The 24904-nt window shown below is 26.7% G+C and overlaps 1 protein-coding gene across 2 annotated transcripts; it reads left to right on the top strand.

Moving 5' to 3' along the window:
• The first annotated feature begins 3327 nt into the window (after positions 1 to 3327).
• LOC126904689 (neuroligin-4, X-linked-like) lies at positions 3328 to 24489 on the top strand. 2 transcript variants are annotated; one of them, XM_050683921.1, is made up of 11 exons: positions 3328 to 4115; positions 18842 to 19030; positions 19139 to 19333; positions 19525 to 19810; positions 19879 to 20008; positions 20076 to 20303; positions 20365 to 20516; positions 20578 to 20678; positions 20741 to 21564; positions 22884 to 23228; positions 23453 to 24489. In XM_050683921.1, exons 1-11 carry the CDS (start codon positions 3656 to 3658, stop codon positions 24065 to 24067), a joined length of 3525 nt encoding a protein of 1174 aa, XP_050539878.1. In that variant the 5' UTR covers positions 3328 to 3655; the 3' UTR covers positions 24068 to 24489. The 2 variants fall into 2 exon arrangements, with proteins under 2 accessions (XP_050539878.1, XP_050539872.1); XM_050683915.1 differs by having other exon boundaries at positions 20732 to 21564; positions 23453 to 24484.
• The last annotated feature ends 415 nt before the right edge of the window (positions 24490 to 24904 follow it).

The following is a 24904-nucleotide window of genomic DNA, read 5'->3' as shown; positions in this document are numbered from 1 at the left end:
TGCAAGAGTGTCCCAGGTATTTTGTATTTTGAAATTACCGAAAGAACTGGTTTTAAAGGGAAAATCGCTTTTTATAGTCAGAAGTCTAGCGATCTATGGCATGATCTTGAAAGCTGCGGCTTTCTGTTTTAATTGGTTAATTACAAAAGGGAAACTGTGCATAGGCATTACTTAAAAATCTGTACAATAATGAGATTATATCTCAGCTAGTTATTTTAGCCCAGATATTAGCTAGTTATTTTGTATTTTAAATAAGGAAACCCTGCTTTGGTGATTTTGTATCTCCATAATATGTGACATTAATGTGCAAACAGTAAAATTATATTATTTGCTAATATTATAATTGATAATATAATATTACAAAGGATATCATGAACTCACCAAATATGAGACGTAATCTTAGATGGAAAATTATGGATGATCTCAGTTGTGATCTCTGAAAGGAAGTATAGATTACTAGTAAACCTTTAAATTATGATCTCGTATCTCAGCCAGAATAATGATTATTGGGTTTTCGTTTGCCAAGGAATAAATGGAGTACCCTAAACCACTTAAAGTGTACCCAAGGAATATGCAATCACGTGATGTCGAAATGGAATCTGGCTCATAATGCTCGATGCGAATGTGGATATTCGAACCAAACAATGAGTCACATAACTAAAGGTTATCCCATTTATTCATTTATTAAAAAGCTTCACGGTCTTCACAAATTGGAAGATGAGGCAATTTAATGGTTAAATAACCAATCAATAACCATAGAATATTTTTGTTTTCACTTTTGATATTTTAATTAGTTGATGTGTCTAGATTTTAATTGTAAACTTGATTATTTTATGTCATACGAATATATATAATTTTCTGAAATACGCATTTGCAATTTTTTAGTAATTTTTTTTATGGCTGTTTAATTTATAAATATAGAAGATAATTTTACTATTTTTTTTTTTTTTATATTTTTAATATGATTTTAATTTTAAACAATTAGCCGCAAATAATAAATGTTTATTATATAAATCATTGTTATACAGAGTGTTCAGCAAGTGAGGAAATAGGTCAGTTATTACAAACAATGAGAATAATAGAAATCTGTTTCTTTATTCACTAAAAACCCCACATAAGTTAACTGTCTGGTAAAATGTGCTTGAAATGAAAATAAATATTTTAAACGAAACATTATTTTTGGCGTCAACGATAAAAATAAAATTATACTATTGATTTCAAAATCTGTATTTATATCAGTCCGTATTATATACAAGTTTTCAAATTATTATTTGAAATTTGATTAAAATGAATTTATATCACATTTGCTCTGATCCCCATGTATGAAACCCGATAGACGAGATATTGGTATTTTATTATAGTAACGACTTAATTTACTTTATAAACCACAAACAAATAACTTCTAATTTCAAGATTTGTTTGACAAACTGTGACATAGGTAGATAGTTTGTTAAATATAACTATAAACTAATTAAATTCATTAAAAAGGAAACAAAAATTATTATAGTCAACAAATTTATTGAGCCCACTCTTCTTCCAGTTATATGTACTCTATTGCCATCTTTATAATTACCTCAGACTTTCTACAGTGTCTATAGTATCATAATATATACTGTGAGAACACCACCGTATTCACTTGCATCGGTATTTGGCATTGTCGTTGGTTTTTGTTGATGATGGGATGACAATTTAAATATAGAAATTGCGTAGGCCTTGGTTTGGTCTCTTTATAAGTAAGCTTAAGTGTACCTATTTAAGTAGAGGATACCGTGTATCAACTTATGATTTGTCATTGCCGGGATACGAATCATACTAAAACGGGTAAAAATAATGACTAATATTTTGGCATAGGCGAACGCCTGTCCTTCTCTCAAAAGTAGTAACATTGATAGTAATAATAATAATAAATACGCGCAAAACTTCGTTGGAATGCGTCTAGACCTTCAAGATAAATAAAAATCATATTGGCAAAAATGTCCCTTATATAAATAGGACAGAGGCAATTCACATGTTTTCAGTTATAACATAAACTGGTGAGCTTAACATTACGCCCACAAATAACAACGGTAAACTATTTATGGTTAATTTATATCGTATAAAATAAAAGTAAATAAAAAATGACTATGAAATTATATAAAACAAAAATTGGACATACTACATTAGCGAAATAATATGTTATGTACCATTAATTTTCACTTGATGCAGAATAGTTTGCTGATGACATAACATGACAGTAAATATGATATTAAGAATAATACAGCCCATTTATTACCCAAATTATAATTATTTATTCTCTTATGATACTCTTTATGTATTATACATAGAAGTTTTTATGTAATATATTTGTACAATACGTAGTAACATTAGGTGTATACATTTTTTGAGACGTAATGCCAAATGTATTCCTCAAAAGGATAACATTTTTAAAAATAAAATATATTTTAATTTTAGTAAATATTATCTTTGATAATAACTTATAAGAATAACAATTATTGTTAATTGTATATATAAGCTAAATTTTTAGCATTTAGAACATTTTTTTTAATTTAAAAATGAAATAGGAAACTCATATTGATACTTATAATTACTACAAAAAATATTCGTTAGTAATTTTAATTATCTTTGTTTTAGATGATTTATTTTTATCTAATGGTGGTAAATGAAACTAAAACAACTCAAGTATTGAATAAAACTTTTAAAATTGATTTACGCTTTCTTTAAAAATGTTTATTTTTGCATAAATTCATTTTATTCAAAGATCAGATATTAAATAATGTGAATTGGAATAAGTTTAAAAAATCAGATATAAATTTGTTATTTACGTTTAATATGTATTAATAAAATTTTTCAATTAAATTTAACTGTAACTTTGTTACAGTTATTATTGCGTAATTGATATAATAATAAAATAACACTAATTTTAAATTTAAACATTATAAAAAAAACATTTGGTAAGCATTTTTAATAACTGAAATTTTTAAAAAGGAAAAAACGAATTTTAGAATATACATATTATAAAATTGTCTATTGTAATTAATTCAGAAACATTTTATTCTATTACATATGATGTAGTTAAATGAGAACAACGTTATTAATAACGAATAAAGTAGTGATGATGGTTTTTAAGAATGCCTTCTGGAACAACAAGAGTAAATTTCTTTAAGTATAAGTAGTCCTTATTTGTCACATAGATGGTAATGCTGAAACTATATTAGAACTATGGGGAACGTACAAGACGTTACCGCTGTTGTCGGTAACGCTCTATAAGTTTATTTATTTTTAAAAAATATATTTACGTTGGCAGCCCGTCCGTAGTGCGGTCATGTAGTCCCATCACTGCCGTTGCACGCGTTTGGAACATATTTTAAATAGCTCGTCGGTGATTCGGTAGCTTGGAACAAGCGAACACGCGCCTCATTTTCGGTATAGTGTTTTTCTGGTCGCTGTGACCACCACGTGTGTGTAATTTAGTGGAATATGTATGATTTTTAATCGAATTGGACCGACTTTTGTTATAGTTGTTAGTGTATCTCTTGTATGAATATCTGTGCGATAACGATTATACGAAAATGAGGTAACCGTTTTCGTCGATGCCGCAACTGGTTAGAGTGTCTTATAACGATCGCTCGTTCATTCCGGGCTCGATGCGACCGCTATGGTATCAGTGACCGCACTGCTGTTGCTAGCCGTCACTGTCGCTGCGGTCGATAGACCTAATGTGTTGGGTTATACAGATACGGTACGGCTAGAACGTCAAGGTCCACTCAAAGGCTTGTTAACTACAGTCACCGGTCCCGGTGGTCACCTTGACCAAGTAGAGGTTTATCTAGGTGTACCCTATGCGTCTCAAGAGCGCTTTATGCCCCCGGGGGAACCTCCAGCATGGTGTTCCACTCCTAGTGGCAGCGATGGTCATGGCCATAGCCACTGCCGGCCACTGTTAGCTGAATATCTGAAGCCGGTATGCCCTCAAAAGCTCCCAGAAATAGGCGATTCCGCTACCGGCACCAACAAACGGATGTCCGCAATCAGAATGAACTATCTGAAACGCCTAATGCCTTACTTGGGAAATCAGAGCGAAGACTGTTTATATCTTAATATATATGCTCCACATGGTAAGAACAAAATATATAGGGGTTGTTCAAAACCTTTTTTTATTGCTAAAATTAAGACATAAACAAAACATTTTTTTCTACCAATGTTAAAATACTCCAAAAAGTATTAATTAAACTATATAAGTGTAAAAGTAGCACTCGAAGTATTTTTAAATCAATCTCTTGAAAATAAAACGCTTAACCTTAATGGATAACAGAAAAATGTTTCCGGTTATAATCACTGTCAATGAATGTGGTTGATTCATAAAATACTTGGTCATAAAATGTGCTAACGCCATTAAAATGAAGTTTATTCGTTTCACTAGCTACAAGTTACAAGGGTTATTATCTTAACAGGCATTACTAGATTTCGGATTTGTATGCATCTATAATATAATATGAGCTATTTTAAAAAGAACCAAGTTTGTAAAAATTTGTTGCTGTTGATTGTTATAGAGTAGTGTTAACATTTTTTAATTAACAGGGAATGAATCCCCCTTATCCTTTCCAACAATAAACACCACCTAGAACACATTACTAAGAATTAAAGCCTATAAATAGAAATTTGTACCGGCTGGTAATGTGTTCAGAATAACTTGACAAAATTTATAAATGCATACAAATTCAGCTTTTGTTGTTATAGTATGCGACTTAATTAAATTGATAAGATATAAAATTAGTTTTGAAACTACATTGTCTGAAGAATCAGATGCGGTCGTTGTTATTTAAAACAAAATTCTTTAAATTGATTTTAAAAATTAAAATTTGATTGAAGGTAAAAACATTTTATTCAGTTTATAATATAATTAACTAAAGTAAAATGTCATGGAAGATGACGCGAAAGAGTTGATTATGCAGCGGTATTACTAACTTAATACTCGATCTTGTTTTTTTTAATGCTAGGCGAATTTTTAGTACAGATATGAACGTTTAAAAATTCTTCACTATCGATGAGAAAATAATAAATGATATTAAGCCGTTGAATTAAAAATATATATACTTCAAATTAACCTCAAGCCTTAATCGTGTAAATTTAATTAACTTTAATCTAACTTAAATAAACATTTATTCATTTACTATAACAAAAATAATCAATTAATGTAATATAAAATCGTATAGTACGGTTAATGATTTATTATTGATTCTTATTAAATCTAAAGTGTAATTAACAACTAGTGACTTCTTTACTACGAGCCTTCAGCAGCAAATTTTAAGAACAGTCTATTTTTTAAAGTTATTTTTTCAATAATTATTATAATTATTATTATAAGTAGGTAATCATGGTAGCTGTAGTAATACTGACGTAGTGATATAACTATACCTTAGATATTGTCTAATCCAGTGGCCTAGCCTGAATTTCATAATGGAGAGGACATGGTAAAAAAATCTACATAATTCCCATTCTTAGAACTTCTTTTTGCTGCTCATTATTTTATTTTAGAAATAAATATTGCTGTCAATGGGGTGGAGTTTTCTAAGCCCCCATAACTTCGCCATAAGTCCAGTCTCTTTTCAATGTTATTGGTTATTAAAATATACATTTATTGTTTTGAAGTGTGTTATTGTCGCTTATCTTCAATATTTTAACCGTCAAAAAAGTATTTGAAAAAATATTTTATAACAATTTTTTTTATGAATAGTAGATGACTGAGTAGTTTATTCCTCACACAAGTTCCCCGGTGGAGGTTAGCAATTTTTTAGGTGCCTGCAAAAGGTAGATAAACACATATATCCTTGTTAACAATTCAATTAATTTTGTAAAAACTTATACAATAGAATTTTTAAATATTTAAAATATGTTTAATTGCTATTTAAATTTGTTTTTATATATTTCCTACATTTGAATTGAAAAGGTATAATTTAGAATTTTATGTTTGAAAAGTAACTTGACTGGAAATGGTCGAATGCAAAACGAGGTCATTAAAAACAGAGACGTCGTTGTAGTTGTGGGTTGCTTAGCTTATTTTTAGTCGCCTGTGATTTACATTGAACTGCAAAGCGACATTATGACGCCGTTTGTGTTTCCTGTATTTCCATGTAAAATCAGTATGATTAGTAAAATCACAATTCATGTAGTTATGAAAGTTATAACGAATTTTGATTTATCGTTGATATACCTATATAATTGTCAAATTGTTATTAATTATTAATTATAAAAATAATATGAGGTTATCTTATTACGGGCGTTTCGCTATGAAATTGAAACCTTGCTCAGTTTATTTATTTCTTAAGTAAAATTAAAACTATATTAAAAATATTATTAATTTAAAAAACTAAAAAATATTAAACTCAAAGCCACAAAAAATTAATGAAAAGTCGCGGATACGTATTTCGGAAACAATGTTACCACTATCAACGCTAAACACATACTTTATTATTTATTTCTTGTCATAAAAATATTTCGATTAATATAATTCGATAATTAAATAATATCAAAATTTCTATGGAAAAATATATATATAAACTTCAATGACAATAATAATAATTTATTACTAGCCGATAAAAAAAAACTTTTTTCCATTAACATGTATGTATTTTAAGTGAAAACAATTTTTTAGGGTTTTTAAAATATGAACGCATAATTCAGTTTGAACTCAAATTAAAATACATTATTTTTAAATTATCAAACAAAATATTTTTTATACTGATTATCTATCACGACTGATAGTTAAAATTAATAGTTTACACGTTACTAGTTTCTAAGTGAATTAACTAGCACCAGTGTTTTTAACGAACCTTCAAAATCTCTGTTATAACATAATAGAATGAACAAGAGGGTGTAACTAGGTTTTTAAGTATTATCTTTTAAACCATTTTATAAACAACATCTGGTAAGAGATATGCCACACTAGCTTGTCTTGTCTTAACAAGGCACGCCGTCATCGCATAATTTTTCATCACGTGTCTACTTAGTTTTTCAGCTTAATGACTCCGGTAAACGACCTCGAGGCACACGTGGTTGTTTCTATACGTCCCATAACTCTCGTAAAAATCGTTTATCCTTTCTTTTGCTACTTAATTATTTTTTATCAACCATTGACACGAATCACAAAAATCTGATTAATATATTCTAAACGCATAAAATGAAGCTGTACAGAGGACACATTAATGGATAGATTACTCGATCTGCCAGGACAACCTGGTAAATAGAGTATAATAATAAAAGTAGTTGGACTGAGTTCAATCCAACCAAAATATCAAGTCTGATTTTGTTTTGTGTACTAACTAGCCAAAATAGTACTATAAAATCAAAATAGCTCAAAACGAAAGAATATGATTTCCTTAAAATAATAAAATCAGTGATAAGTAATGTTTAGGGCAAAATGTAATAAATATTCGAACTGTGTAAACTGGGGTCAGCTCGACTCAACACTTGATAAAATGCCAGATTGAAATATTTTGGCACAATAATATTTAAAAGCATAGAAACTAGTGATAAGCATCAAAGTGAAGTTATAAGGAAACATAACACAAAAACAAGACGTAAAATTTCAAGAAAAGAATTGTCCACTAATGTTTTGAATATTTCCTTAATAATTAGAAAATAAAATAGTTTCTGTGCATTATTATTTTTTATTCCCCTACTCATTTGTTTAGAACATCTTTTAAATAGTTTTATAAAAAAAAATTGAATTGGAAAACTAAAAATTTTGATCAAATATTTCATTAGTGCAAACACTCGTCATCGTTAAAAAAAAAATTTAAAAACAACGAAATAGAATTTTGTGATTCTATGGAAATTTTTTTTTATAAATATGAAAATTCACAAAGCATAATTGTTTTACCGTAAAAAATTTTTATTAATAAAGTAAGAGCGATTTCGAATATTCTAAAAAAAAATATATCTTTCACTAAAACTTGATAAATGTGAATCCACTTGACCTATTTTGGCTATTATTACTCAATTTATAACAAATTGTGTTTTTATTTTGATAAAGTGCAATTAACAAATGTGTATGATTCATAAACTTAAGTAATTTTTAATACTAAAAATTTTTATTTAATAAAAGTATAAGAATATAATATTTTTAATGGATTTATTATATATTATTATTTTTTGTATTCACATGTATACATGTAACGCCATACGTTTCGTAATGGTGATCCTTATTGTTATTTAGTTAGTAATTATTATGCTGTGAACATCATGTTTTAAAACCCTTTGTTAGTATCGTGACAAAAAAAATGTAAACGATTTCAAAGTACTAACCACAGTAGTTATTTTTAAACGACGATAAGCTTTATTCAAAATGGTATCCATTATACAGTTGTCTTTATATTAAAGAAGCATAATTTCTCTTGTAAACAACAGCATTATACAGAGTGATCGATTTTGAGTAAGACACTTATTTTCACAGATACTTTTGAATTTTTTAATTATTTATAAAAGATACATTTTTTGGTTCAAAAAACTCTACAATACTGTAAAGTAGTGTAATATAATTTTGTTTTCTCTTCAACGATAAATAATCTTAACTTTAATTTTCTTAAATGAGAATCCCCATTTTTAACTTAATAATATTAAAGAAAAAAATTATAAATAATTATATTCCTTCAAATTTTTTTTATATGAATAAAGGTTTCCATATAGGAAAATTAAAGTTAAATTTTCTTTATCTCTAAAGGAATAAAAAAAATATTTTATTACAAAATATTGTAGATTTTTAAACCAAATAATTTTCTCTTTACAAAAATATTCTATAGTATCTGATAAAATGAGTATCTTATCCAATGTCGGCCACATTTATTACTATTATTTGCATACAATTTAATTCTAAATCTTGGACTGAAATTATGTATATCGAATATAACAATCATATTGTATGAATATTGTGAAAAAATTTATTCGTAGTCTTTAATTTCTATAATAAATGCATATTTAATGCACGACGAAAAATGATTTAATCTAATATAATTGGAAATGTGAAACATAAATATATATATATATATTAATTAAAGGCATTAAACTGATAATATATGTAATATGTATATCATATGTATATTAGATTAGTTTTTAAAACTTAATTTTGTTAAATGTTAAACTTAAATACAAATTAAATAAAGTTAATCATGGTAATCATTACGTTTTTTTCCATAGTAAATGTTCTCAACTGAATTTAAACTTTAAATTAATAGCTTCTCATTAATTAATATTGGTTATGTGAGTAAAACATTGTAAAAATAACGATCTAATATAAATAAGTGCCAAGAAAGTATATGGTGTATTTCTGTTGACCATAAAAAGTTGTTTGCTATGAATAAATAAAATACTTATATATATACATAAAATAATTTTTTTTTTAAATATTTTTAATCATAACATTATTTTAATGTATTGGAAATAAATGAGTAAAATTGCAGAATTGAAATTTTATAATTACGTACTAGTTGATTATTTACTTGAGATTTACCATTTGTGATTTCCAGGTTATCATCAACTTATAACATTATTAATTAAAATACAATTTTCACTTAAATTAATACAATCCATCATGAATCAAAATTTCAAAGCAATAAATGTTCAAAAAGAAGTACATATAATTTGGGGTTTAAGTATATTCTAAATCGTGGCATTTATTTGAACGTTTTTAAATAAAATGTTGATTAATATTTTGATTAACACATCAGTTTAAAATGAGAAATTTTGTATTCGGTTAGTCATGACTATTTACCTAATTTTCTGTATAAGTACTGTGACATTTGTATGTATAATTAGCACATAGGCGTAATTATCACATTTGATTTAACTGGCAAAAGTTCTAATTTTTATTTAAAATCAAAATATTTTTTTCTATATTCTAAAATACTGTACATCTGTCATCGTACATGTTTCTGAGAATCTTAAAATACTTTACTGCATACTAACATAAATATATTTAACCTTCTAGAGTTTATTTTACTAACACAGAAAATTATACCAATCAAAAATAAATTTCAATGCCAATTTTAGTCATTCTATATTGTGTAAAATAAAATATATTTGCCACTCAATTACGCTCTAAACATTGTTTGTACCAAATTGTATTTTCGTAAAAATAGTTTATTGTTTTAGATTTTCAAATTATACATCAAAATTAAATTGTTATTAGTTATTAGTTTTATGGCAAACGTGTATAAAAATAGAAGGGCTTGATACAAAACTTTTCAGAAAATAGTTTGTTGTTAATTACGAATTAAAGGTTTTAAATTAAAGGAATTTTCATAAGATTCAAATATATACTTTTATTATTACATTTATCGTGCTAATTTCAAATCTGAAATTAGATTTTTTCTATTACCAATAATTTTTGATATTATTACTAATTAGTTAATAGCTATAAGGTATATAGCTCTAAATATTTCAACTGTATCATCTATTTGAATACCAAGAGTTACATAGAAATAATAAGTATTTCTATTGATATGATTTATCACTATATAAATACAAAAAAAATAATAAGTGATTTTAATGAAATTTTGGGCTTTTTCATAAATTTATTGTTAGTAGCAATTATATAAGTGCCTGACCATACATCAATCTGAATAAAACCAAATTTAAATCTTCATAAAATTTTGTATTTAATAACATTAATTTTAAACTAGAAGTTGACATAAAATAGTGATTGAAAATTAAACATTTTTAAATTATAAACTTTCATAAAAATCAACTTTAAAGGACGAAAAAAATAGGTTTAACATGACATTGTGAATCGAAATTTTGTACAGATTATTAACATATTAATAATAAAAATAAATTTTTAAATGTAAATACTCATTTTAATATATTAGAAATAACGTCAAAAAAAGAGTTAATAGAAAAAATCTAATTGTAGTTATTCAATCTAAATGAAATAAAAATCAAACGAATTTGAATTTTTTTTCCACCTCAAAAAGAATTAAGAAAAAAATGCATAAAACTATTCAACGGACGGATTTTAAAGTCGTTCCCGAGTATAAAACACTGATGTATAACTGACTAGACAACCGTTTATCACACGTATTTTGGATAAAAAGGACAATTTAAGCTGTTTGAAAATTCAAAGTTGTTTCTTTTAACGTAGGAGGCAAAATATTCAAAATAAGATTATATTTATATTCAATTTAAGTTAGATTTATAAAACTTTTATACAAATCGGTGGACTCAATACTATGGCAATCACTTGTAAAGTATATTAATATAAAAATGTTATAGAAATAAAAATCAAAAATATGAAATCGAGAATTTTAACACAAAAATAGCATATTTTTTAATACAGTAGCCATTTTAATCATAAAGACAATATAAAGTTAGAATTTTTTTTCCATAATAAAGTATATTATATAAGCTTTAATTTAAGATATATATTAAAGTATCAGTATTTCCGGAACAATTTCAAAAGCTAAATTCATAAAGTTAATTTTTTGTAGCAAAGTTGTCATTTTGAAATCACTCCTGTGGGCAGGGAAAGGGCTAATGTTCACAAAAATATACCAAATAATAAATAAATAGCTAAGGTATCTACAAAAAAAATTATGTTTATTTGTTCATTTTTGAAGAAGTTATAGCAGTTTTAAGAAAATTTTTTTTTAAAATGTCGAAAATTACTAATTTTAAAACTTATAACTTTTTAGGGTATTTCCTCCATTTACGGGGAACGAGGGAAATTTTTTCAATTTTTGAGGGTAATATCTTCGACTAGATAGGATCTGTGATCTTTTGACATATTGTTCATCATCAAACCGGTCTAGTGAGAGCTGAGAATAAGTGGTAATGGAAACAAAAAAATAAAAAACACATCATAGTAAAATTAATACCTTCTCAGCTTCTAACGAAGCTAAAACAGTTTTGCCAAGAGGAAAACTAATGTTTTCAATTTTGTTTAACTATTAGTAAATGGAAGATAAACATCATTCAAGTTTATAGATATCTATCAATAGCTAACATTAGGCAATTCAATTTCTAAACAATGTAAACGAAATGTCTTTAAACGTTCAGAATTGTATACAAAATGTTAGTTTGTAATAATAAAATTAAATTTAGGGTACTAAAATAATTTGATTGGTTGGGTTTGTTTGGTAGATTTTATATTATAGTGTGAATGAAAAATTTATTATCATTCAGAAGCCTAATAATTATTAAATATTAAAATTTATACTCATCATTTTTTAAAAAGTTTATGACCTCAACATATTTTTAACGTATTTGGATTATCCTAAAGGAATTAGTTTTTGAAATCAAGGTCCACACTAATGTTCAGTTAATGTTTTTACGTCAATTGTTATCGCCAAATGAATAGAGATCAACTTTCAGTTTAAAATATTTAAATAAAATAAAAAAAATAATGTTACGACTTAAAATGTTTGTAATTACCGACCTATCTCTAAATTTAGCACTTTTCCTAAATTATTAAAAAAATTATTATAACCCAAACTTTATCATGCTTATTATTATTTAAGCATTTTTTATTATTTTAGATCATAATTATCATGGTAAAATATAGTTTAAGTGGGCGCGTTAATACGGTTTATACTGACCTTAGAAAAACCTTTGATAGTGTAGATCATTATATTTTAATTAAAAAAATTTATGTGGTTAGCGCACAAATATAATCATATTTTTTGTCTTACTTAGTTAATAGACAGCAAAAATCAAGATTGGAAAGTATACATCGACGGTCTTAAACGTAATATTAGGAGTTCCCAAGGGGGTTAACTGTCGTTTCTACTATTCATCCTATTTAAGAAAGACGTAAATTCCTGTTTTCAATACTGTAAATACCTACTGTTTCTAATAAAGTTTTATTTGCCAATTGTAACAGATAATGATTGTGTTAAAGTTCAGTCTGACTTGATACGATTTTTTAATTTGTTGCCAACGTAATAAACTAACATTCTTGTATAATGATAGTAAATGTTCGCAAATCACTCTTACTCGCAAAAAGTGTTACTCGGTATATAATTATAAAATAGATATTAACATATAAGAATAGTTAATAGTATAAATGATTTAGGAGTATATTTGTCGAATAATTTGTCATTCGCAGAACATATAACTTTTATTTGTTATAAAGTTTCTAGAAATCTTGATTTCGTGAAAAGAAATTGCGGAGATTTTATAATATAATGTGTCTAAGCGTAAGAGGAGTAACAGAAGGTTTCAGGGTAATAGAAGGAGTGCTCCAAGGTGCTGCTTTAAGCCCTTACTTATTTTCTATAGTGATGAATGAAATTACTAGAGAAATACAAAGAGAAATGCCGTGGTGCATTCTGTTCGTCGACAATTTAGTGTTAATAGGAGAAAATAGGGAGGAAATTAATCAAAGGCTAGAAGTGTGGTGATCAGCTCACGAAAAAAGGGTTTAAGAATAAGTAGGAGTAAGACAACTCTGTCGTACTCTGTACACTAATACAGAGTACGAGTTTGACAAAGGAGAACACGAGGTAGGTGAAATGAGAAGTTCAGTGACAATAGGCGAAGACGCGATAGGATAGGTGGAAAGTTTTAAGTATTTATCAGTTGTGCAAAAGAACAGGGGTATTGACGAGGATGTAAGACATAAGATTAAGTGCGGGTGGTTGAAGTGGAGAGAAGCGTCTGGTGTGATATGCGATAAAAGAATTCAAAATGAAGCTGAAAGGTAAATTCTATAAGACTGTAGTGAGATCAGCTATGATTTATGGTTTAGAGTATTGTGCAGTTTACAAGAAAGTAGAGCAGAGATGGATGAGTGGAGTGACTAGTAAAGATAGGATAAGGAACGAACATAAAGAGAAAGTATAGGTGTAACGTCAATCGTAGATAAGATGAGAGAAAATAGACTTCAATAATTTGGTTATGTATGAGGAGAGAGAAATTGGAAGCGATAAGAACGGTTGTAGAAATGAATGTTAAAGGAAGAAGAGGTACAGGAAGACCAAAAAAGAGATGGCGGGATATAAATGAATGCGTTATAAGGACAGCTGATGTGAGTGTAGATGTTGTGGTTGATCGTGTAAGTGAAAGTTTAAGACAAGGGTGGCCGACCATAAGTAGTTTGGATTAAGGCGAGGAAAAAGAAAAAAAAAGAATGTGTCTAAAAACTTTATACTTTACCTTAATTAGGTCTACGCTAGGGTTTGTATTCATCATTTGGTCTCCCTTTGAAATATGAGAAATAAAAAAATTAGAATCTATACCAATTGAATTTTTAATTATGTCATTTTATAAGTTAAATATACATAGTTTAAAGAAAACTTTATAATCATTAGATTAAATTTATTTTATCATGTTATTTGTGTTTTCTGTTAACATACCATAAAATATATAACAAATTTACATACACACACACAAACAGTCTTTAAATAAAAACTAGGCACATTAAAAAAAAATCTCACAACTCAAACTAAAACCAACGAATCTCAATATAATGTTTAGGTTACCCCTGAGAATCTATTGGCAAGCCTAGTAAAATTTTCAGGGTTCAAATAAAAAACGCTGGTGGCAATAAGTGTTTGTCTTAATAGATGTCAAAATTTTTAATTGTTTACGGAGGGCCAAATTTTTTTTTTTTAATCTTCATGAAGCATTTTCCCAAAGTTCTTTTATTAAATATAATAAAACTGAAAATTGGAGCTCGTTAAGTAATTTTTCTAGCAGTGAAAAAATGTTCAATGTTTTATTAAGTAATAACAAATAAAAAAATAGGGGTTCTTATTTAATATAAGTCAAGATTTTTTAACACTAATGGAAAAGAAAAAAATTATTTAATTACGTATTATTGTAAAGTTTTGAACCAAAAAACTTTTTGTTTATAAAAAATGTTCGTTAGTTACTAAAAAAATTAGTACTTTACTCAAAATCGATCACTCTGTATATTTACTGTTTTTATATAATTAATAAATCATTTAATAGAAAATAAAGATTTCTTTAAAATTGAGCTATAATCCATCATTTCAAATTTATTTGTTAGGTTTCTACAAGGTTAAATCAGTATTTAGTGAGTGTATGAAGAGTTGATGTTCAGAAAAATCACTCTGAATTAAAACTGAAAACGTAGACTTTTAGGTATGCAAAATATATAATTTTTTTTCTGATAAACCGTTCGCTTTTTAAAATTATTAAAAGACATGTATTAAAAAAAAAATTCATCACTCATTTGGTTTTCGTATTACCAGAATCATTAATAATCTGTTTCCATGTGCCATAAATTATTTTTATAGTAGTTATCAAAACATTTTTTCACACTGCTCTTTCAACAATGTATGATAGTAAACTTGTATGGAATATAATAATATGTGCCATTAATAGTCACCAATGACCTCTGTATACAAAATAGTGGATATAATAATAATAGAAAATTTGTCTAAAAACATATCATTTTAACATGTCGTAACAAACGAACAGTTGATAGTATAAACAAATTTTAAGGACAAAATTATTTGTAAATTTTTTTCTATTTTATTATCTAGGTAAAAATAGGGGTTCTCATCTGATAAAATTAACGGTAAATTGTTTACCCTGTAATGTAAATTATTTAACTACATATTATTGTAAAATTTTTAGAATCAAACAATATTTTTCTTTAAAAAAATTTGAAATGTTCAACTATTTTCTAGAATATGTGTGTTTTATCCTTAATGAATCAGCCTGTATATACAGAGTATTTGAGACCTAACTGATAACGCTTCTATCTTTTGATAAATTTATTATTTTGTTAAATTTTTTTTTAATAATTATTACCACTTAGAATATGTTAAAAGTACATTTTTTTTATTAATTTTTACTAACAAGAAAAATAATGCATTTATTATTTTTTTTTGAAATTTCATAATAGCTACTTTCAGCTTACAAAAAAAATTAATGATTTGATAATAGTTTTAAGACAGTACTCATTGAATTATAAGCATTTTAATATATAAGTGGAAAAATATCGTGCTGATTTATATATATAATATTTACTTGTCCAGCACTACATACTTACGCAGAGTAGTAAAACGCTTATAGCTCAATGATTAATTATCCTAAAACTGTTATATATCCATTAAAATTATCAATAAAATTCTAAGAAAAGTGATAAAAATGGGTATTTTTAATATTAATTTTTTTTTCCTATTTAGTAATAATTAGAAAAATTGCTTAAACGTTTTAATATAATAATTCAATTATTATTTTTAAAAATATTCCAATAAAATGATAATAGTATCAGTGATCAATTAGGTCTAAAATACATTCTATGTATAATTGAATTGTACATTTAGTAACTCAACTGAATTCCAAATACGAACTAAAAAATTGATGTGTGTATTTGTAATTGAAAATTATTATAAATTTCAAAAAAAAAAAACCCAGCACAGGGGGGTCGCGGCACAGTGGTGACGTGGCATAGATGGATCAAGTCTAATGATATCTGACAGTGATTAAAATCACTATCAAAAAAAAACGCTTCGATGCAAATCTTTAGATAGTGTTTAATTTTAAAAAATTGGTGGATTATTCCAAAAGCTACATGATCTGCTAGTTCATTATTAATATCCTAATTAAGATAAAGTATGTCGAATGAAAAAGGGATTATTAAAAAATATTATTTCTTATAAAAAAATAATGTTGATCCATACACTTTTAAATATGTCATAGCATTATAAAGTTAAAAATGTAAAAAATAAAATCGAGAATTTTCACACAAAAATAGCATTCGGTAGCCATTTTCACCGTGAAGATAAAATAAAGTCCGAAATTTTTTTTTCGCATAATAAAGTATATTACATTAGCTTTAATTTAAGATATATATAAAAGTGTCAGACTTTCCGGAACACTTTCAAAATTTAAGTTGAAAAAGTCAATTTTTTGTGAAAAAGTTGTCATTTTGAATCCCCCCCTGTAGGCAGGTAAAAAGTCAGATTTATAAAAAAAATATACCAAATGATAGGTAAAGACATCATGCATCTACAAAAAAAAGAATTATATTGATCCATACATCTTTCGAGAAGTTATAGCATTATAAAGTTAAAAATATAAAAAAGAATTTTTTTACAAAAATCGTATTTTTTTTATTAAGTTTAATGTCTGTTTTCACCATGAAGATAAAATAAAGTCCGAAATTTTTTTTTACCATTATAAAGTATATTACATTAGCTTTAATTTAAGATATATATAAAAGTGTCAGACCTTCCGGAACACTTTCAAAAGTTACGTTGAAAAAGTTCTACTTTCTATATGCATTTTTATGTTTTGAATCCCCCCTGTATTTAGGGAAATGGTCCGATTTAAAAAAACAGTATGTCGAATGAAAGATCTATATAAATACTACTTCTCATAAAAAAATTGTAATGATTCATACATTTTTCAAAAAGTTATAGCATAATAAAGTTAAAAATGGAAAATACAAAATCGAAAATTTTCACACAAAAATAGCATTCGGTAGCCATTTTCACCATGAAGATAAGATAAAGTCCGAAATTTTTTTTTACCATAATAAAGTATATTACATTAGCTTTAATTTAAGATATATATAAAAGTGTCAGACCTTCGGGAACATTTTCAAAATTTAAGTTGAAAAAATTAATTTGTTGTGAAAAAGTTGTCATTTTAAATCCCCCCTTGTGGGCAGGTTAAGGGTTATATTTATGAAAAAAATATACCAAATGAAAGGTAATGATATTATGAATCTATAAAAAAAAAATTGTATTGATAAATTATATCTTTCAAAAGTTATAGCATTATAAAGTTAAAAATATAAAAAAGAATTTTTTTACAAAAATCGTATTTTTTTTATAAACATTATGTCTGTTTTCACCATGAAGATAAAATAAAGTCCGAAATTTTTTTTTACCATAATAAAGTATATTACATTAGCTTTAATTTAAGATATATATAAAAGTGTCAGACCTTCCGGAACACTTTCAAAATTTAAGTTGAAAAAGTTCTACTTTCTACATGCATTTTTTAGATTTGAACCCCCCTCGTATATAGGGAAATGGTCCGATTTAAAAAAACAGTATGTCAAATGAAAGATGTATATAAATACTACTCCTCATAAAAAAATTGTACTGATCCATACATTTTTCAAAAAGTTATAGCATAATAAAGTTAAAAATGTAAAATACAAAATCGAAAATTTTCACACAAAAATAGCATTCGGTAGCCATTTTCACCGTGAACATAAAATAAAATCCGAAATTTTTTTTTACCATAATAAAGTATATTACATTAGCTTCAATTTAATATATATATTAAAGTGTCAGACCTTCCGGAACATTTTCAAAAGTTAAGTTGAAAAAGTTAATTTGTTGTGAAAAAGTTGTCATTTTAAATCCCCCCCTGTGGGCAGGTTAAGGGTTAAATTTATGAAAAAAATATACCAAATGAAAGGTAATGATATTATGCATCTATATAAAAAAGAATTATATTGATATGTTTATTTTTGAAAAAGTTATGGCACTTTTAAGTAAAAAAAATTGAAAAAATTTCGAAAATTAGCGATTTTTAAATTTGTAATTTTTTTGGAGGTTTCCCCCATTTACGGGGAACGAGGGAATTTTTTTCAATTTTTAAGGGTAATGTCTTCGACTAGATACGATTTGTGATCTTTTGACGTATCATTGAAAGAAATCGGTTCGGTGAGAGCTGAGAAAAAGTGGTAACAGAACCAAAAAAAAAAAAAAAACACATCTTAGTAAAACCAATACCTTCTCAGCTTCGCATCGAAGCTAAAAAAGTCCTATTGTATTTTAACAATCAAATCATTAGCTATCTAATTCTATATATTTTGTGTCATTAAAAATTCGAAAGTAATTACTTATATTTTATATAGATTCAAAAAGTGAGGTAAGCGATGAAAATGAATTTAGTAAACCAATTAAGAAAAGCAAATATGCTGTAATAATGTTCATTCACGGTGAGTCTTTTGAATGGAATTCCGGAAATCCATATGATGGATCTATACTATCTAGTTTTGGAAAAATTATTTTTATCACAATTAATTATAGAGTAGGCGTATTAGGTGAGTTTAATTTTTAATCTTTAATAGTTTTTTTAGATAAATCTATTATTAAATACGCTAAAAATCGATCACTTATTTTAATCTTAATGATTATATATGTTTATTTAGGTTTTTTAAAATCAAATAGTGGTGACAACCCCGCTAGCAATTTTGGTCTTTTAGATCAGGTAGCCGCATTAGAGTGGATTAAGAATAACATACAAGCATTTGGCGGTAATCCAAATGCAGTCACTGTTATGGGTCATGGTAATGGCGCAGCATGTACAAATTTCCTTATGATGTCGCCACCAGTCAATAATAATGGTACATTTCTTATATTTTTATAGAAATAAATAAATAATTTTCAAGACAAATAAAAACCGTTATTTTTAAATCAATTTTAAAAAATTAGATTTTTGATGAAATATTTGAGTGTTGTATAACATTGACAACGATGATATCTTTAATACAGTTTTTATCAAAAAAAATTGTAATTTAACTTCAATTATTTTTAGATTTATTTCAAAGAGCGATACTTATGAGTGGATCTGCGTTATCTGATTGGGCGTTGGTAAAAAATCCTATCGTCAACACTATTCAAGTTGGCCAATCTTTAAACTGCGAAGCTGGTGAAGATGAAATTTTCTTCGATTGTTTAAGAAAAAAACGTTTTACAGATTTAATTTCAGCAAAAGTGTATGCGCCTTCTTTTTCAACTAAATTTGGACCAATGGTAGATGGTGTAATGGTCACAAATGAACCTTTATTACTCTTAAAAGAGCATAAAAGTCTAATGCGTAGGTGTGTAAAATAATTTTTATTTGGACATAAAATTTTTCACTATACATTATTTATTGTGAAATCATCAGATACAACGTCTTAATGGGTGTAACAGAATATGAAAGCTACCACCTATTGGACAGTATATCTTTGATACATGGCATGCTAGAAAATGAACAACAAAGCATGCTTTTAGATTACATGAAAGCAAAGTTCGAGGTAATAATTAAAATGTGATTTAATAAAAAACTGCTCATACTTTTCTCATATATTTTATTTTTTAAAGCTTTTCCCCGACCTTACATTAAGGGCTACACTTGCTCAGTATACTGATCGTGACCGGTCATGGTCAACATCAGGAGCCTTTGAAAATAGAGACATTTTGCTAGATATTCTCAGTGATGCTATGGTTGTAGCACCTTTAACTTATTTAGCTGACATACAGTCTGAAGTTAACGAACACACTTATTTTTATGTGTTTACTCACAGAAGTTCATTCAATGAATATGATACGGTAATACTACTATTATTGTTAAGCTACTATATTAACGTTTAATAATTAATTAATTGAGCAGGTAAAAAAAAGTATAAATGGAGAAGATTTACCATATGTTTTGGGTGTTCCTCTAGGTGGAAATACAATAAATTTAAAAACTCAGTTTGACCAAAAAGAAAAACGCCTATCTGAGATGATGATGACATATTGGAGTAATTTTGCTAAAACTGGGTAAGATTATTTTTATTATTATATATTTCATTTGCAGACTAACGTATTTAAACTTACACAGCGACCCAAGTTTTTCCAAAAAATCAACACAAAATGAATGGAAGATAAATAATATAAGATGGCCAAAGTATAATACCTTAAACCATGCATATTTTGAATTAAGTGAGTATTTTAGAAATGAGTTTTTTTTTTTTGAAAATAATAGTTTATCTTAGATTTAACAGCACGAGCAAGAGTAAACTACAGAACAATCAAGAGTAAGTTTTGGAATTTAGATCTTCCTCAGAAAATTGAAGATAAAAAACAAAAAGAAGCTGAACAGTCTAAGCCACCATTACCTGAAATATTTCAGCCTCCATGGAGTAACCATGAAACACCTATGTTTATATTTCCCACTATGATACCTGAATATACATATCAATCGAGTGAGTATCCTCAAGAACCTAACACAGGAGAAGAATTGTCTTCCGAACCATCAGATAAAAATACGCCAGTCATCGAAGAAGCATCTTCTCCCGTAGTCATACCTTTAATCATTATAATTGGTATATGTTTTTTATTAGTAAATATTTGTGCTTTTGGTGGAATATATTATCAGAGAGATAAGTTAAGAGTAAGAGAACGGCTGTTTAATAATCGGTTTCGATGTAATGAAGCGAATACAAGTAGATCATATGATGATGATTTAGACGATATGTATGTAAAAGCAGAAGTTCCTCAACTTGAAAATATTCAAAAATTTGGTAAAAGTGACGTTTATGATTCTGTAGCATTAGCAAGTGTTAAACCAGAAGCTATGGGGGGTAAAAGACTAGGTAAATGGGCAGAAATATCTAAACATAGAAGTAGTAGTACAGTTACAATGGACCCGCATACCAGGGTAAAAGAATGGATAAATACAGAAATAATTCAAAGATATTCACCAAAAATTTTAAGAAGACAAAAAAGAGAAGAAAAAAAAAGACAGCTAGTATGTGCTGAAGATCCAGTTGAAACGATTGTAAAAATACCACTTGAAAACACCAATTTTAATCAACCTAGAAATAAAGTAAGATTAAATTATCTTTTATAATTTATTGTAACTAATAATGTAGGAGACGAATATTCCAATAAAATATAGACAACTCATACGAAAATTTGCGAGATTCAGAACTAAATTTCGTTGAATAATTGTGCTGAAATTTTTATAGATATATTAATCCCCAAACACGTTAATAAGATTCACAATTATATATTACGCGTTAATCATTTCGGATAGTCACTGCATCTTTCAAAGAAATTAGCAAATGTCGTAACATAAAAGTATAATGTATTATGATTAAACAGAGTGATCAATTATCATTAACCATCGATTACTTGAAATTCGAAGATTTGTATTTTTCTTATTACAACTATGATAGAATTTATCTTTGCAATATTTGAGACTAATTTGATACTTACTCGTCATCAAAGTTTTAGAGCTACAATAGAAATTATTTTATACATACTATAAGTCTTAAATAAAATCTTAGATATTTTAAATTACGCTAATTTATGTTTAACATATTAATATTCATTTTTAGTTCATTCATTATATGTAGGATTATATTTAGGGGATATTTTGGAGGTGCAATAGCCCTTCAAAAACTGTTAGGGGTGAATCTCAATATTTAAAGTCATAAATATTGGAGCAAAACCTACAATTACTGTCAACAATAATGTCGATCAAAATAGTTTTTTATGATTATTATTATAATTATGATTTTTATCATATTTTATGTTCTTCGTATGTATTTTAAGATTATCATCATAAGTTTGATGAAAGTTTTGGTGATGGAAAATAAAGTTGACCCTTTTTTGTTCATCAATATTATTGATAGAGCAATGCTAATGCACTTCTATAGCTTCTTAAATTAATGCATTTATAAGACTTCTTATTTTTTGTGCACTCTTATGGCTTCTTTATGTATCTATGGCTTCTTTTTGTATTTTTAAGGATTCTTATATTTTTAGTTTTCTAATATCTTCTTAAGTTTTAAATACAGTTAAAATATAAAAGATTTTTAAAGTCTTATCACAAAATAAATTACTTCATGCATAAAATCATTCTTATGAAAAGTTTTTTTGTGTAAAATAGTTCTTATTAAAACCTTTTTATAATGATACGAATTTTATAATTTTGAGAATATAAGCCATAATTAAATGAAATTTTATGATTGAAAATAACAATTTTCAAGATGTTTCCAAAAACCATTAATGAACGTTCCTGCATTTTCGTGAAATAAATATATTTATTAAAATTTAATACTGCTATATACTGCAATAGCTATTTCAAAATGTTATAAACAATTTAAAATGTAATTAACGAAATATTATTTTTCTTCTAAGGTTTCAGTAGCTATTGACGCTACACCAGCTGCCCGGACAATTAGTGTTTTAAAACAAACACCAATAGAGTTGACAAAATCTATGGATATGATGAATTCTTCGGAAAAAATCGATATAAAGCCATCACTATCTTTAAGTTCAATCGATAGAAACCCGTTAACTAGAGGTAAAGCTATGAATGAATCCGATATTTTATTATCATCTACAGATACGCTACATAAAAGTTCCACTAGTATTCAGTTAAAACCAGCAGCTAAGGAAAAGAAGCCTGGAATTGTTGTTGTGCATAGTTACTCAAAATCTGAATCATCACGAGAGTCTAATAAAGAACCTGTTTATACTCAGGTAAAATTTATATATTTTATGTTTTTTTATTATGGCTGTTGTTTCGAAATACAATTATTTTAAAAGAAAAATTATCAAATTTTAGAACTGCACAAGTATTTAATTAAAATATATATTTGTGAAAATTTTAAAAATATTTGTTTAGATAAATTAACTGAACACATTTTTCTAATTACAACGTTATCACATGACTTCAAACTATAAATTTATTAAATATTGTATAGGTATGCAAACCAAAAGAAAAGTTATCAGTTTCTAAGAATCCTAGTTTTGAATCGAGTACTCATTATGAAGACATAAATGTAACTTCAAAAGAATTTGCTGTAAATGAAGGCTCTTCTTTAAGTGTAGATAGTTCTAGACGTCTTAAATATCCTAAAGTATTGCCAGACTTCCCAAATGAACGAAATTCTACGACAGCAGACCGTCGCTTATCATTACCACCACCTGCATTTGCTTCTATACCAGAAGGTAGCTCAGTGAAAATACCACCACCTCCACCCCCAAGAATATCATCAACATTAGGAAGAAAAAAAGATTTGAAGTCAGAAGTAACTATATTGTTTAATAAAACTCGTCAAGAAGTTATACCAGAAGAACACAAATCTTTAATAGTACCTAGTGTACCAAACGTGATATGTCCTCTAACAGCAAAAAGCGGAACCTCGAGATCTGTTAATAGAAAATTAGAGCCTAGAATAGTAATCAAGGCTGGTTCAACACAAAATCAACCTAAAAGGGTAAATATACCACGAGTTATTCATCCTCAAAACAGCGATAAAAATAAATGTACCGGAGAAAATGGAAATACGGGAACCATCAAAAGGAAAAAGAAATAAAAGTAAAGAATTCATTTTATAGTTACTATTTTTTAACTTTTTTATAATTATATTTTAAATTAAGAACATACATTTAGCTAGTCATGTTATTTAATAATTAAATGTGTATTTTTTTTTATATAGAACTTGATACAATCGATAAGTCATTTATTGTTTCCTTTTTTTATTAGTACTACCTCGATCAGTTGTAATGATGTTATTAATTAGAAGTTAAATATATTTTTATATTTTATTTTTATAAAAAAGTAATTTCTTTAATGCTGTTTCAAATTTTTTATACTTAAATTCACGACACTCTAAAAATATTTACTTAAAGTACTTCAAAAACGTTAGCTTGGTGCGTAATTCATTAACGGCTATTTTTATAATTACATTTTTAACATACATTTCTTTTACTGTTATTCAATGTAAAACTGCAAATTTTTATTTTTAAAATGATGTAAAGCATTTTTTTAGTTTTATAATGAATAATAGTATTTTGTTGATTTTACGCCTTTTACATGAAACATCAATTATACAAAATAAGACTGTACAAAATTTGTTATTACTGTATTAAAAAAATTGTTTTCGTAGTTTAGGAAAACAATTTTTTTCAACAACCGTTTTTGAGTTTTTACACTAAGTCAGTGAAATGTTACAAATGATAGTATATGATTCATTTTATAACCTCACAAAATAGCCATTAAGTTATATAGGTAACAAAAGTGTACAACTTGGCTTTTTAGGTGTACTTACGCTAGAATTGCAATCTATAAAGTGCACAAAAGTAAAGATTGTAACCACAAATTATTTCTTCATATTGAACTTTGAAATTATTATAGTTGCTAATTAAAATTT

Source organism: Daktulosphaira vitifoliae, unplaced genomic scaffold, assembly GCF_025091365.1.
Source record: "Daktulosphaira vitifoliae isolate Bord-2020 unplaced genomic scaffold, ASM2509136v1 Scaffold_1, whole genome shotgun sequence".
Taxonomy (NCBI): Eukaryota; Metazoa; Arthropoda; class Insecta; order Hemiptera; family Phylloxeridae; genus Daktulosphaira; species Daktulosphaira vitifoliae.
This window is presented reverse-complemented; position numbering and strand designations above follow the sequence as displayed.

Excerpts from the sequence above, each read along its gene's own strand:
- LOC126904689 (XM_050683915.1), top strand. The coding sequence starts at position 3,656 with ATGGTATCAGTGACCGCACTGCTGTTGCTAGCCGTCACTGTCGCTGCG. Across the intron at positions 20,009-20,075 it reads ACATGAAAGCAAAGTTCGAG|CTTTTCCCCGACCTTACATT; the intron begins GTAATAATTAAA and ends TATTTTTTAAAG. Across the intron at positions 20,517-20,577 it reads AGTAATTTTGCTAAAACTGG|CGACCCAAGTTTTTCCAAAA; the intron begins GTAAGATTATTT and ends AAACTTACACAG.